At 40.3% G+C, this 15,308-nt stretch overlaps 2 protein-coding genes across 4 annotated transcripts in view; one reads left to right on the top strand and one right to left on the bottom strand.

The window, feature by feature from the left end:
• nup58 (nucleoporin 58) overlaps positions 1-2,957 on the bottom strand; it is a 15,223-nt gene extending 12,266 nt beyond the window's left edge. For both annotated transcript variants that reach the window (XM_017429870.3, XM_017429872.3), the window contains exons 1-7: positions 2,531-2,957; positions 1,834-1,994; positions 1,670-1,702; positions 1,302-1,571; positions 923-1,088; positions 653-718; positions 360-534 (exon numbers count right to left, since the gene is read on the bottom strand). In XM_017429870.3, coding sequence (XP_017285359.1) covers positions 360-534; positions 653-718; positions 923-1,088; positions 1,302-1,571; positions 1,670-1,702; positions 1,834-1,994; positions 2,531-2,610 — 951 coding nt within the window. In that variant the 5' untranslated portion in view covers positions 2,611-2,957. The remainder of the gene's footprint in view (positions 1-359; positions 535-652; positions 719-922; positions 1,089-1,301; positions 1,572-1,669; positions 1,703-1,833; positions 1,995-2,530) is intronic.
• A 510-nt stretch (positions 2,958-3,467) lies between these two features.
• On the top strand, positions 3,468-14,840 carry mtmr6 (myotubularin related protein 6). Of its 2 annotated transcripts, XM_017429815.3 has the most exons (15): positions 3,470-3,682; positions 5,445-5,576; positions 8,596-8,758; positions 8,921-9,078; positions 9,656-9,784; positions 10,531-10,665; positions 10,756-10,888; positions 10,967-11,076; positions 11,174-11,299; positions 11,389-11,438; positions 11,954-12,047; positions 12,134-12,240; positions 12,698-12,832; positions 12,930-13,056; positions 14,208-14,840. In XM_017429815.3, the coding sequence occupies exons 1-15, from the start codon at positions 3,659-3,661 to the stop codon at positions 14,550-14,552; spliced, it is 1,968 nt and encodes a 655-aa protein (XP_017285304.1). In that variant the 5' UTR covers positions 3,470-3,658; the 3' UTR covers positions 14,553-14,840. The 2 variants fall into 2 exon arrangements, with proteins under 2 accessions (XP_037829235.1, XP_017285304.1); XM_037973307.1 differs by having other exon boundaries at positions 3,468-3,682; positions 10,531-10,888.
• Positions 14,841-15,308: the final 468 nt, after the last annotated feature.

The following is a 15,308-nucleotide window of genomic DNA, read 5'->3' as shown; positions in this document are numbered from 1 at the left end:
GGTGTTTTTAAATCTCTTCTTAAAACACATTTATATTCACTGGCTTTTAATACATTGTGAGAATTGTAATGTTATTGTATTTTTGTATGTTTGTATTGAATGTTTATGTGTGCAGCACTTTGGTCAACAACAGTTGTTTTTAAATGTGCTTTACAAATAAATTTGATTTGATTTGAATTTGATTTGATTTCAATCATTTTTAAAGCTACAATTTTGAGATAGAGAGAGCAATAAACTATAATTAAATAAGATTCCTCCTATGAGAAGAAATATCTGAAAGACTTATCTGCACCTGTACCTGTATGTTAAATAGAATGTGTCTTATATCCATGCTGACCTTACGGCGTGTGTCATTTTACCTGAGCAGTCTCAAACTTCAGTTTGTCGATGGCCAGAGCCTGGCGCTGCAGACCGCTGGCGCACACAGACAGAAGCTGCTTGAGGCTCTTGATGTCATCCTGGACTTTTGAAATGGCCTTTGATGACATCCTGCTGATGTCTTCCTGAACCTGCTTCTGCTCCTTCACGAATTTCCTGCAAAAAGAGAAGGCAAGAAGCTGAAAGATGGAGATCCTTTGCAGCTGGCAAAAAGCAAAACAAAACAAATCTTAACAGTAAAAGATGTAGTTACAAATGTGCATCCAATACTTACTGAAAGTTTTCGACATCTTGGCAAATACACGGGGGCAGATTCTCATCTTTTAAAGCTTTACTGTCCCTGAGGAGCAGAGCAAGAACTTAACTTTTTACATCACCAAACTGATAATAAAAAAAGATTTTCACAGATTAGTTAAACATTCACAAGATGAGAAACTACTAGGTGCCTCCAATTTGTTTTGACATTTTTACAACTACATATGGTTGATTCTAAAATTATCTTATCATTTCAAGATTCATGCACATATAGCTCAGCAGGACGTACTGTGTGTTGGTTCCAGATGACGTGTCGCTCTTATTCTCAGAGGAAGTGCTGAAGTCAACTCCCCCCAGACCAATGCTTGGAGCAGGAGCAGCCGATACTGCTGTGGAGGTAGCCAATAGAGACCCTAAGGTTAACCCGACTCCTCCAAGAGTCGTCTGACCCAAACCTGCAACGACAAGTGAACACAAAGCTTTGATCATGATATCACACTGTGCTAAACTGGGAAATAAAGCTAAAATAGCTTAGCTATTTCAACACCAATGAAGATCTTTTACAGTCTTTGGCTTTTCTATGAAGTCTCAGTTATATATAAGCTGGATGACAGAGGAACGAGTCAGCGTAACCCCCTTTGGAACTCAAAATCTGTTTACATCCTAACCTGTGGCTCCAGTGTTGGAAAAGAGACTTGTGCCCAGCGATGGCACTGTAGGGACTGCTGTGGAGATGGTTGTGCCTCCAAGACCAAGGGTGAAACCTGCGGCCGCAGGCTGCTGTGGGGCTGTAGATGTCAGGACAGAGCCAAATGTTAAGCCTGCCCCTACAGTCGAGGAGCTGGTACTGGTGGTGAGGGAGAAAGGCGTCGCTGAGGCAGTCGGCTTGTTGAAGCTTAAGCTAAAGCTAGGGGTAGCAGATGTAGTAGCTGGGGCACCTGAAAGATTATGGGAAGAAAGAAAAAGAGGAAATTTAAAGTTAAAATGTGTATTATTAATAAATCTTAGTTAAAATATATTGAAAACACAAACACACCTAATGTAAGGCCTGTAGCGGGCGCAGAGGCACCTGAAAGAGAACAACATCCCAACATAATGATAAATACAGGCTGAATGACAGGCCGGGAGACTTCTTCAGTTCAACACATTTATTGTAACGCCTGTTCGTGTTAATTTTCCATATAAGTGTGACATCATTACTTGAAGCAGGCGTATTAAAAGAGAATCCTCCAGGAGCTTTTTGAGCAAAAAGACTGCCTCCCAGCCCAAGGGTCGTGGCGCTGGTGGTGGAAGCAGGGGCCGCAGCTGCTGATCCAAGAGCAGTCCCAAAAGAAAAGCCACCGGTACTGGGTGCAGGAGTACTTGGGACAGAAAAGACAGTCATTACAGTAACATAATCACATTTCTTCACCATGTCACCATACGCTAAATGAGGGAAAACTTGTTATAGGCATGGTAGAAAACAATAAGCAAATTAATTATCTGGAATAGATGATAAGAATCAAAAACCTTCAGTTCTGAAAATGAATAAAGGAGAACATTATGCTAAGAAAGCAATGCAATACCATTTATGCACGTCTCCTATACTTAAAAAGATTTAATAAATTCATATGCACTCACACAAATTTAATGTTTAAACTGCTGCACATTCATGAAATCAGAATGTGTCAAAAATGTAGGGGGTTGATGTAATATTAAGAGTTTCCAAATTTGTCTTTTACTTTTGTCATTTTATTTTAGAAGTAATAAAAGCAGCTTCAAATGGAAAGTGTCCTTCTCTTAAATATGTCCCCAAATCCGTTTGAGAAACACAGACGATAATCAGTAACGCACGTTTTTAAAGATAACAGAGTAAGGCTATGCTAACGTTAGCCAAGTGGGCTAAAATTGGTCTTACCTTGTTACGGTTCCAAATGAGAATCCACCACCTGTGTTGGTGGCGCCAAGGGTCCCCGAACCGAAGTTGAAGCTAGACATTTTCTCTTAAGTAGGTGCACATTTACAATCAACAGGCTCTTTGGACTTTAAAAGCTAAAGAAAACGCTAAGCGAACTCAACGCAGCGCCGCACGTCAGTTAGCCTTCATGCTCGCGTGAGGGCCAAATCCGCGGTCTTCCCGTTGCTCAAAACATACTTGGAGAAAAATATATTTACCCGATTAGAACGGCGCTATTCCACTGCAGTTTTATTAAGTTTTAAAAATAATTTTATTGCTTTTATGCTTTCAAACCTTCCAAATATCTCACTTTCCGCATGGTATTACTTTTTCTATTACCCGCCTGGTATTTTCTGTGTGGAAGTGCATTTCGGGTAATCGTTTTTTTAAAACTACATTTCCCAGCGTGCCCCCAGAGTCCCGTGACGCTTTTACGCATGCGCAAGGTATGCCATGCTCAAAACGTTCTTCTGGGCTTGCTTCAAAATAAAATAGCTCTAAAACAACCAAAATTGCCTGCAAACTTACTCATTAGCTACAAGGCATTTTAAAAACTTATATCCCCGTGAGTTCTCAGTCTTTGATTTTTTATGTCAAAATGTACTTGTTAGTGTGCCTAAAAAATTCTAATATAATTTTAAAATCTGAAGTATAGTAATCAAAACAAGTCAAATCCAAAGAAAAAAGTTTTAAAATTCAAAGCAACTGGACTATTCTGGAGTTGGAAATGTTTCAGTCTCATCCATCCATCCTAAACGTATTTAACTAGATAAGAAAAATGAACATATACATGGAGGTGTGACTATGAAAATAGTCTGTTTTATGTTATAGTCAATAAAGTTTTGTTGAAAAAAAAACCCAACCGTGCTTTTATTTTGAAATCTTCGTGTACGTGGTGACGTGATGTCAGTTGAGTTTACGCAAATGAAGGAGTGAAATGATTGACAATAAACTCATATCCTATCACGGGGGGAAAAGCAAAGGGGCCTTTTCTGTGGTTGTGGGCATTTTTAATCAATGATACAGTCATCTCCAGAGGGCGTCCTGTGAAGTTTTGCGGTCGCTGACGGCTGTTTCCAAGTCGGAGAAATGGAACATATCCGGACGCCGAAGGTTAGCTAACATTTCGTGCTATGTTGTGCAAATGGATGGGGTGCATTCGGCAACTCGGCCTGGTAAATTTTTCGTTTTTTGTTAGTATTTTTCGTCCAGCTTAAGTGGTGTTTATCGTGTTAGCGTTAGCCTGAATGTGGTGTAATCGATCGAGCAGGGGGATGGCTAGCAGGTGTCACCATTTGCCCAAAGCGTCAGACGTGACGAGCATCAGTGAGCTGTTTGCTTTCGAGAAGGCTTTCACTCAACTCTAACGGCTTTCACGCCCTGCTTATCGATTTAGCTTACATTAGGCTGCCAAGCCACTCGGTTAATTTCTATCAGGAGACCATAAGGAGAAATCAAGCTAGGTCAGAGACATTCATGGGCCTATCAAACACCCAGAGCTGACATGTCAGGGTGAAGATTAGATCCGCTGCCTTTTTTTTATTACATCGAGGTCAGCAACTTTATAACTGGGACAGTTATTGTGGGGGTTTCTTTTTCCTGGCTTCCTAGTCTCTTACAGGGGTCAGATTATTTGCAAGCTCTCACAAAAATGCAAAGTGCTGCAGTACAGGTTCGGCCCTGACTGTCCTGTCCTGTTCTGCTGAAAAGACAGAAACATTTTCAGAAAACAAAGTTCAAACGTGTGTCGACTGCACTGCTTGGGATTTGGGTGACATCTTTTTTTCTTTAAATATGACAAGTAGCGCTTCATAATTACTTGACATGTGCACTTGTAAAGGTGTGGAGCTTGAAACATGTATCATCATGTCAGGCAGCAGTCTGGCACTTTTTTTTTTTTTCGTTGATCTTGGGAACAATGTTATTTCAAAAGCTTCTTTGTTAAGTTGGAGGGTGTGATTACCTGCAAGCTGGGTGTGGACCCTCTGTAACAAATCCTCTGAGATGATTGCAAAATGAGGAAATTAATATAATATTGGGAGTATTTGATAATGATAAATATGTGTGTATCGGTTTTTAATTTGCTGATTAATTGATTAGATTGTCAAAGAACTCTGTCACATTTTGCTCACTTTTGTTCCTCTATTTCCCTCTTTTGCTAGCTTACTCTTGTTACTTACGACACAGACTTCCTTTATGTTTTAAGAGGCATGCTTATGAGCGAACAGGGACCCTCAGGTTGCTTGGAGACAGGCTGAGTCGTTGCATCATGTCAGAGAATGACAGCAAAACGGCAGGAAGGAAGAGGATGTCTGAGTCAACAGGAGAAGAGTTGGTCTGATAATGCGTTGGTATAAACTAAGAACTACACAGCTATTTAAGCCACGTTGTGTAGGTCGTAATTTCGTTTTTCCCCCCACCAAATAAAGCAATGAAAGTGTGTTTGCGGTGGTCTGCAGCAGAAGGGTGTGACTCATTTAGTCTCAACTTTACATTGCATTATTGTTTTTTTTCTTGGTCATAAATTCTGTAATAGACCACAACATTTATGTGAAAATTGGAGACTTTAATGGTTATTTTTCTGACAAGGTCCACTATAATGGTGTTCATTTGTTTGTGAAAGAGTAGCTTTGTTCTTAGATGTGATATTGTTTCTTCATGATCATCTGTGTTGGAACAAGGTTGCTATTTGTTTATTTCAGACAAGGAATAGGGCCACTAATAGTAAAAGCCAGGTGGTCAGTTTCCAGGTTTCCAGTTTCTGCTTTTTTTTTATTTGATAATTTATTTACACACAGATAAAGAGGCGAACTTTACTGCTTGTGACTCACGGATTATGACTTCTTTCACTGGTTTATGGTTTGTGTCTCTGCAGGTGGAGCAGGTGCGGCTGCAGGATCGCTTCAACAACAAATCCACAAATGGCACGCTGTACCTCACGGCAACACATCTCATTTTTGTGGAGAGCAGCTCCAACAACTCCACCTCTGCTGGACAGGAGGTCTGGGTGAGTGTTGCACGTCTTCAAGCAGCACCTTTTATAAATGTGGACTGGGAACAAATGAGAGGAAAAGACAGAATCCGCCATTTTTATAGTGGTGGCTGCCAGTTTCCTGAAGCTAAAAGCACACTAATGAGGATGTCTGTTTGATAACAACAACTTAATTCATGCCTACTAATTACCTCTCATAGCAATGCATTATTGATGCATCCTGTAACTGAGGGACTGATGCAGAGCCAGTTGGTTGTAGCTCTAATTGGAGCAGCTGTCAAAACCAGCCAACACTTTTGTGACTTTGCAACGTTTTTTACCAAAACTAAACCATAATCAAGGCTAAAGTGTATGTATCGAACAGCAGTCTGCAACCTTAACAACCAAAAAAGCCATTTCTGCTGCTTCTCTTGCTGAAGAAAGCTTATCCAGAGCCACAAAACTTACTTAAAGCTTTAAATAAAGATAACACAACTCATTAAGTGTTTTTACAAATACTACACATGAAAACTGTTACTTATTACAAGATGAAATTAAAACTTTTTAGTAATTTATTGGCAGTTTTCTGTTAGGATACCAAACTCCTGTTTATAAAATGTATAAACAGTATAACACTGTACTGAGCCAGTTCCTATCAGTCCTGTCTGTGGAATTGTGGGGAAGTGATAATAAATAATAAAACATACACTTGCATTCCTAGAAACTGTAATTAGGACAGTTCGTTGGGGGATTATTGTGACTTCCTGAATTTCTTCTGCTAAAGGCAGATATCTTCAGTTTTATTAAAGACAATACATTTTTTAAAATATTACTACTATCTGTGGCTTACTATATTTTTGTAAAATGCCTACTTTTAAAATCTGCACTTTGTTTTTCCCTTGTGTTAAAAATGTTTGATTAAAAAAAAAAAATCACACCATGTGGCTAGAATTTGGGATTAAAAGTGGCTAACAGGCTAACAAACCACTAGCTCAAACTCACCGATACATTTCTTTTCTTCTTATATTATTATTATCATTATGTCACACATGTTTTAGTTTAATATTTACATACAATTGTAAAAGAAAAACTGCTGAAACCAGCCTTTTCTGTTGTAGTTACGAGTATAAATACTATTCATTTCTATGATCGTTTTAGTCAAAGCTACAAAGAGCCACACAGGAGGGACTAAAGAGCTGCATGTGGCCCGAGAGCCACAGGTTGTAGACCCCTGGTATATGAACATGGAGTTTACAATAAATGATTTAGCTGCATTTAAGTGATCATTCTACTGAAATTAGAGACACTAGGAGAAGCTGTCTGCAGCCTGAAGCAGCAGGTGTGTGTTGCTGTGGTTAGAAGAAGGTAGAGACAATAAATAGGAGCAGGGTGGACAGTTTGGTTCTTCTGGATGCTTGTGAAGCGTGAACATTAAAGGACATTTTTACAATGTTTTGCTGTTTCTTTAAGTTCCCAGCAGCAGTATAATGTTAGTTCCAGGATGTAAAGAGTTACTGGAGCAACAGAAGATGCTCCAGCAGGAGATGATCAGAGCTGTAATGAGCCCGGTGCCGTCAACCGAAACCGAAAGTCATTGGGAGTTTATTCTGTTTAAATTAGATGCAGCCGTTCATGTAATGATATTGAGATGCATGATTTACTTGATTTTGTTTGCAATCCTGAGTAGTAATTTGTGCTAACAGTTTTGGAAATATAATCCAGCCTTGTTAAATTACCCATTCATATTTTACACACTTGGTTAAACGGCATGTTTTTGCATTTCTACAAGATCACTGGTTTTTTAATCTTGTTTTGTGCTGTTGTAAAAAGTCAGTGCTCTGGTCTGCAGTGTGGATAGTTTTTTTTTATTTTTATTTTTTGGTTTAAAATGCTTTGTGCAGCAGAATCTGACTCCTGACCGCATCCTCCTCGCCGTCTTTCCTTCCTTATGGGTGGAAAACTGGAAATTCCCTTTTTTCCGTTTGCTTTGGGGTGAAATGAACATATCTGTTGCCTTCCCTGTCTGTAGGTTGCTGTTTGTGCCATGTGCAGGGTAGTGTGTATGCAATTAGTGTGGAGTAGTTTTCTGAACCCTGTTGGGCCCAGAAGAGACTCATAAAACATTAAACAGCAATTAGGCCTCTGTTTCTGTCTGTCTCCACAGCTGCTGAGATCAACATTCAGATTGTGTGTTTCCTGTTTGTGTTTATGTCTGTTATTGATGCTAATGAATGTGTACTCACGTCTACTTTGAGACAATACTTACAACTTTTGTCTTGTGTTCCTAAAGCTGATTTTGAGCAGTTTTTGGTGTGAGCTGGGCCTCGCTAACCCAGGCTGGTTTAGCCGTCTGAGAAATTTGTTAACATGATTAAGATCCCTTTATTCATAATGTTTTTTGTGTTGCAAAAGTAACGCCTACATATTCATACAGAAATATGAAATTAACTTATCTCAATGTATCATATTTATGAGTTAGAACAAACAGCTTCCTGGAGTTTTTTGATTAAGACTTTAATTTATTTCTCGTCTTCCTTTTTTCCTGGTCTCTAATAAACACATTTTACCGCAGGCCATTAAAACGGCTAAACAAAAATCCTTTTACTTTTTTAAAATCACAAGAGGAAACACAAAAGCATAATATGAATGAAATAAATCCAAGTAGCTGCTTGTAGCTGTGAAAACTTCAGAGGAATGGAATGAAGCCACGGAAACTCTCAAGACCAAAGTGAACAATAGACATGAGGGGATTGTTTTTTTGTTTTCTTTGTTTGCGAGAAATCTGGTGACATTTTAGCCTCAGGAGATCTTGTTGCGCCCCTGCCTGCCAGTGGTCTTTAAGGCCACTGTTGTGTCAGTGGCTTCAAAAAATACAAATAATAAAACATCAGGAATCTTCAAGTGCAATTGCTTAAAGGTAACGGGATATCTTACAGCTTATTCTGAGTGTGTGCCATAAATGCATTTCAAGTACATCTTTATTCTTAGTACAGTTGATAATCCTCTCCTGTCTAGAAGAAATTAATGTCTTTCTTTGTTTTTGTTTTTCCCACAGATTTTGCATCACCATATAGCCTCTGTGGAGAAGCTGAGTCTGACCACCACTGGCTGCCCGCTGGTCATTCACTGCCGCAACTTCCGAGTGGTTCATTTTGTGTTGCAGAGGGAAAGAGACTGCCACGACATCTACAGTTCCCTGCTGTGTCTGTTACGGCCAGGTGCTTTCCACTACCTGTGTTTGTGTGCTCACCGATCATCAAAGCAGAGTCCCGTCGTTCGTTTCCCACGCTCTTCCTCCTGCATAAATGACATCAGTTACATCCATGTTTGTTTCTGTCAGTGATTTGAGTTCTGACTCTCTGTTGTTCTTCTCGCTGCAGTTTCCCACGAGGAGCTCTATGCGTTCTCCTACAACCCCAAGCAGAACGACCAGCAGAGGGAGGAGGGATGGCAGCTCATCGACCTGGGAGCAGAGTTCGAGAGGATGGGTGTCCCCAACGACCAGTGGCAGCACACTGACGTCAACAGACACTACAAGGTACATAAAAAAAACTGACACAACACAAACTGAGGTCATAATATTACTGGACATGTTAATTCCACCTCGTGTTCAAATTCAAACAAGCAGTGTGTCCATTCAGAAAAACCTGACAAGCTAATTACCACTTTCTGAGCGTCTTAAACTCCTCCTTCCTCACATAAACAAAGGACGTGGGACATTCCCTGTGTCACATGTTTACTCAGCTGCCAATACACCAACCACAAACTGCTGAGTCATCTATGTTGTTCTCTTGTTTATTTGACAGAAAATACACGAAAAAATGAAAGGTTTTTTTATTGTGTTTTTGGTAAATATTGTCCAGGCTTTTTTTTGCTAAATGGCTCCTGTGTTGTAATATACAGTTATGATTAAATTTGTTTTATAAATCAGTTGCACACATTGTGAGGTCATTTTACATGGAGGTCCAGCAGAGGGCGTTAGAGCGTCACTTTGTTGTTGAATATTAGCTCCAAGCATTAAAGTAACAGTCAAACAGGCCTTCTGTTTTCTACCTCAACTAAACCATTCTGAATATAAGCACCTAAAATACCTTTTGTGTTATTTCTTTTTGCAGGTGTGTGAGACGTATCCACGCGACCTGTACGTCCCCATCACAGCCAGTAAGCCCATCATCGTCGGGAGCTCCAAGTTCAGGAGCAAAGGACGCTTCCCAGTGCTCACATACTTCTACCAGGAGAAGAAGGTACTTTAGGAACCAGACATTCTGCCCGAGTACAGCACAGTTTCCTTTCATGTGTTCATATTAAGTCTCATTTGGTCCTTTTTGTATGTTTTTAAGGGCTCATAAAAGTATAGAGTGAAATCAAATAATCACAAAAAGGGTAAATAACTGAGTGTTTAAAAAATAAACTACTTTTTAAAGGAAGTTATCAAGCTTTGTTGTTGTAGATCTCATTATTATTCAGTAAATGGGCAAGAAAACTAAGTTCAAAGCTCATTTATTTGTCCTTAATTGCAGAAATGTTTTAGGAATGGTGAACAAGAAACCAGTTATTTTAAAGAAAGGTCACAGTATCACAGAAATTATGAAATTATTAGATGGAAACTTGGACAGGAATTTTCAGTTTAACGTTGTTTTGTAACAAAATGGCAGATTGAAGGACAAAAGTTTGACGTTACTTTTCTAAAATATGCAGTTAAATAGATTTCTGATTTTCTTGTAATCTAACATTTAAACAGCAGGAGTCCTACCTACTCTCTGTCATATATATTGTTGAACCGCTTTTCCTGCGTCAGTTATCCAGCTTGAAAAAAACACCTTTAAATAAATTAGACTTAATTCACCAAGCTGCAAAAACCGTAAAGATCTTTTCGGTTCATTAGCGGTTGGAAAGCTAACAGATGATCCTTTTGTGTTCCGGGATATAAATGTGATTGTGCAAAGGCTCGTGGGGCTTAAGTCGATGTGACTCGTGTTTTGTATGACAGGCGGCAGTGTGTCGCTGCAGTCAGCCTCTCTCTGGGTTCAGCGCCCGGTGCCTGGAAGACGAGAACATGCTGCAGGCCATCAGTAAGGCCAATCACAACAGCCGATTTGTTTACGTCATGGACACAAGGCCAAAGGTAAACACAGACCTTTTTCTGAGTAACATAGCAGAAGTTCAGGACGCTGTCAGTAACTACAGTAAATGTAGTGATTTTTATTTCTTGCAGCTGAATGCTCTGGCAAACCGAGCAGCAGGAAAAGGCTACGAGAACGAGGACAACTACTCCAACATCCGCTTTCAGTTTGTTGGGATCGAAAACATCCACGTGATGAGGACTAGCCTGCAGAAATTGCTTGAAGGTTGAACAGCTGTTGCTGCACTGCAATGTTTTGTTAACTGTGAAGGGAGCTTTCACAGTTGTTAACTCTTTCTCTCAGTGATTGGGACTCGGTCTCTTTCCATGAGTGACTTCCTGTCGGGACTAGAAAGTAGTGGGTGGCTGCGGCATATCAAGGCTGTAGTCGATGCAGCCGTCTTTCTTACCAAGGTAATTCCTTTTTTATGTATATTAGCTCATCCTCATTGGTCCATTATACAAAGCATCCCTGAAGGACTATTTTCTCTCTGTTCCCTCTGTTCTCCAGGCGGTGACGGTGGAAGGGACCAGTGTGTTGGTTCATTGCTCAGACGGATGGGACCGAACAGCCCAAGTCTGCGCTCTGGGGTCTTTGCTTATGGACCCCTACTATCGCACCATCAAGGGCTTTATGGTACGAGTCACAAACCCCGAAGCAGATGCATTAATCTAATCCCCTGTCTGTGCTAAATGTGTCTTTTTCCGTACTTGTTTTTCTTGTAGGTGCTGATCGAGAAAGACTGGATTTCCTTTGGTCACAAGTTTTCAGACAGGTGGGAGTTTTATTAAATAACGTAGAAGTACTCAATTCAAACGAGGAAATATAACGTACTGAACTACATCAAACGGTGCAGTTTGAAAGGGTTTACTCCAGTCGTTTCCCAGATATATTGATACGCAGTGGTGAAATGCAGGTCCGCACTCAATGTAAACAAAGTGCTTTCATCTGGATACTTTACTCAACAAATCTGAGCATTAAAGACATACTAACGGACGTCACCGTTTCCGTAGGTAAACAAACTCAGTGGGAGTTGCTTACAAATTCTTAATTTAAGGACACATTAAGGATCGATATGAGGGGAGAAAACTGTTTAGATTTTGTTTCATGACATTATGAGTCCCTTTAAGACAAATAGTTCAGTCGGTGTTTGTCGTGTTTCCTCATGACATCATCTTGATTATAGAGTTTATATTTAGCTGTGCATAATAATCAATATCTCTTGATATAATTTTTGTTAATATAGTTTTAAAAAGTGACTTATGACAGCATCTTTACCTCTACCCCAAGGTGTGACCAGTTGGACGGGGATCCTAAGGAAGTGTCTCCCATCTTCACTCAGTTTCTGGAGTGTGTTTGGCAGCTGACTGAGCAGTTTCCTCAGGTTTGTGGGAATGTGCTGGCGACATGTCAGATCTTACTTGAAATGTTTTTAAATCGTACTTACTTTGACAATGACACTTTCTTCAGGCGTTTGAGTTCAGCGAGTGGTTCCTGCTGCAGATCCACGAACACGTCCACTCGTGTCAGTACGGAAACTTCCTCGGGAATAATCAGAGGCAGAGAGAGGAGTTGCAGTAAGTCACTTATTTTCAAGTAACCAGATTGGATTTGTATCTAAAGGTAGTTTCTTACTGGGGACTAGTTGGAGTCACAAAAGTGTGAGAAAATACACGTTTTCTGTCACATTTTCAGGAACTACAGAAGAAATTTGGTCCAAATTTCTCTGGGAGTTTGAATAAATATAAGACAAAAACAAAAACATCCAGCCCTAGTGCGTTTTGAGACATTTTGGAAACTCCCGCGTGAACGGCATTCACAGTTTGTTGCCAAAGGCGTAACTCTTACCTTAAGATGTAGATTAAAAGTAACTTCCTGCTTACGTCATTACAGTAGTTCAGAGATTCTTTTAGTGCGTTTAATTCTGTCAGATTAAGACATTTTTTCCTGGCAGTCGAAACAAAACCAAACGGAAGTTTTTAAGACAAACTAAACGACTGTTTGGATTGTTTTCCCATGTTGCCTGTCTTCCAGGTTGCGAGAGCGGACTCACTCACTGTGGGCCTTTCTGATGAGTGAGAAACAGAACTACCTGAATCCGTTCTACAGCCCTGCATACTCTGAAGCCCACCCTGTGCTGGAGCCCTCCACCTTGCCCTACCATTTCAAGTCAGTGCAGGACACCTCACCTGCTTCCTCTTGTGTTTATTTTTTTAAAATGCTTCACTTTATTTGTTTGCGTCTGATTTACGTTAATGCTTCATAGGTTTTGGAGGAACATGTACCACCAGTTCGATCGGTCCTTGCATCCACGGCAGTCCATCCTCAAAAGCCTCGTGACTCTGAAAGAGAACAGCCGCAAGTTGGAGAGCACGCTGCAGGCACTGGAGGCTGTGAGCTGCTTTCACGTTACTCTGCAGAAATTAGACAAACTGAAGTCACAGGTCCTGTTACTGGGAAAACAGTGTGCTTACAGTTTCGTCTCTGAATACACCCTCTTTGTATTTTCACGTCTTTACAAGCAGCTTGATGTTTCTGATTATTTATATATTCTTTGAATACAGCAGCTTGAAGGCAAGAGTCCCAAACAAACCAAACCACGTGTTTGAGGATTAAAAAGATTCTGCCTCCTGAAGGTTCAGGTTCCAGCTATTTTCTGTGAACATATTTGTGACTATTTTAATATTCAAAGTGCTGTGGAAGTGGCTGTTGTTGACGAAATTGGAAAAGGTTTTTTATAATTTGCATAATTTTGCATCTGGTTGAGAGCTAAGGGCAGGTGTGAGGTCAGTCTCTTCATACCTGAACTCACAGCTTCTTAGGAAAAGTTATACAAGACCTCTGTTAAAATTTATTTATACATACATGCTGCTGATTTACTTTTGGAGTCAACCTGATTCAAGATGGCTGCCACAGCCAACTAACCTTAGCAACACAAAAATGGTTACAACTGAGCCAATTTTACAGACACTGAGATCAAATTCAGTATGGTAGTTGTTGAGCATTATCCCCAGTGCATACTTTTAGAGCAACACATTAGGTGATATCATTGCTTAAAACCTTGGCATTAACTGTTGGAGTCTACCTTGTTGGTCTGTTAGCAAAATATCTCATTACTGTTGGACAAATTTGAATGAAACTCTCAGAAAGTAATCCCTGGATTTACATCTACGACAGATTAACAGCTGGAGTCACTCCAATTCAAAATACCCACCACAGCTAATCTACACAAAATAGCTTTTATTAGTCAGTTTTATAAAATTTGGTGTGGTGGTAGCTGAGAGTCATTCACAGCCCCTACTCTGAGCATGACATCTTGCGATATCACAAGATTGTGTGATATGCATCCCTCTTAATATTTTGCCAGCTGTTTCTGATGGATTTGATATTATACAAACTACTGTAATCTTCCATTAGCTCTTGAAACTTTTTGGATGTTAAAATTACTGATATTTGTTTTGGGTACTTTTTAGATGCTTGTACTAATTATTATTATTATAAAAGATATTTAACACGACTGAATGAAACCTACCTGTGTTTTCAGAGGCTCCAACAGCTCGGCGTGACCCCGGTTTCAACCTCTGACCTCCCCGCACCTCCCCCCACCAGAGACCAGCGCTCCAACCCCCTGCCGCCACGTCCCGACTCCCTCATCCTGGGCGCTCCCATCAGCCAGAAAGAAGCGCGGTGTCACGAGGAGGAGCAGGACGAGGTGGGTGAGGAGGCCCTGGAGAGCACGGACACGGAGCGGACAGTAGAGGGCAGCAGTGGTACTGAGAGCAGGAAGCAGAGCTACGGCGAGCTGGATGGGACATACAAAAGCGAACTGGCCAAAGAAGAGCCTGCTGCCGTCAGTCTGGAGTTTGGCGTGGCTCGTATGACCTGCTGAAACCTTTCTGAACACAATGTGGGCGCAGCAGAGTGAAGGGACTTTCTGAAAGTGTGTGTGAGTGTGTGAAGGGCAAAGGATCGTTCTCTTTGTGTTCATGTGCCGATTAAGCAACGCCAAGTTGCTGATGTTCATGTCTGTATAGTTTAAATCTCAGTGGAAAGCCTCATTATTATCTCATATATTGCACTTACCATAAAAAGGCTTGTTTTTTTTATGAATGTTGTAAATCACTATAAAAACTCATGAAGAAAAAAGGAGAATAAACTCATCATCAGTCAAAAAAAATGTGTGTAATCTGTTCTGCTTTAAAACGCATTTTTCAAGGATGTATTTTCATCAACGTTTCTGGCACTGAAACTATCTAATTTCATAAAAAGGCAGGAGGCCAGCCTAATCTAATGTTGAGCTGATTTTGTTCTGATCCGACTGCCGAAAACCAAATACGAACACCACAGAATATTTTAAAAAGAGATGGCAGGATATAACGGACCAAACGTTTGTTTTGGGTTGCTACCTCTGATAGTTTTTGAACTCTTCAATGGTTTTGTTCTCTTACATCAAGCAGATAATCTGATTTAGTAATGTGCATTGATCTCCAAATCCCATTGATCCCATCTGGTTTCTAAGTTGGTCGTGTGTTATTTTTGACAACTGACCCTGATCTGTGCTGCCCTGGCACCTATGCTGCTTGTCAGATACTGTTGTAACACCAAAGCTCTAAACTGTACAAAACCATGAAATTTAACAATATTT

Source organism: Kryptolebias marmoratus, linkage group LG21 (genome assembly GCF_001649575.2).
Source record: "Kryptolebias marmoratus isolate JLee-2015 linkage group LG21, ASM164957v2, whole genome shotgun sequence".
NCBI lineage: Eukaryota > Metazoa > Chordata > Actinopteri > Cyprinodontiformes > Rivulidae > Kryptolebias > Kryptolebias marmoratus.
Note: the sequence above shows the minus strand (reverse complement) of the source record. Positions and strands in the feature narration are given on the sequence as shown.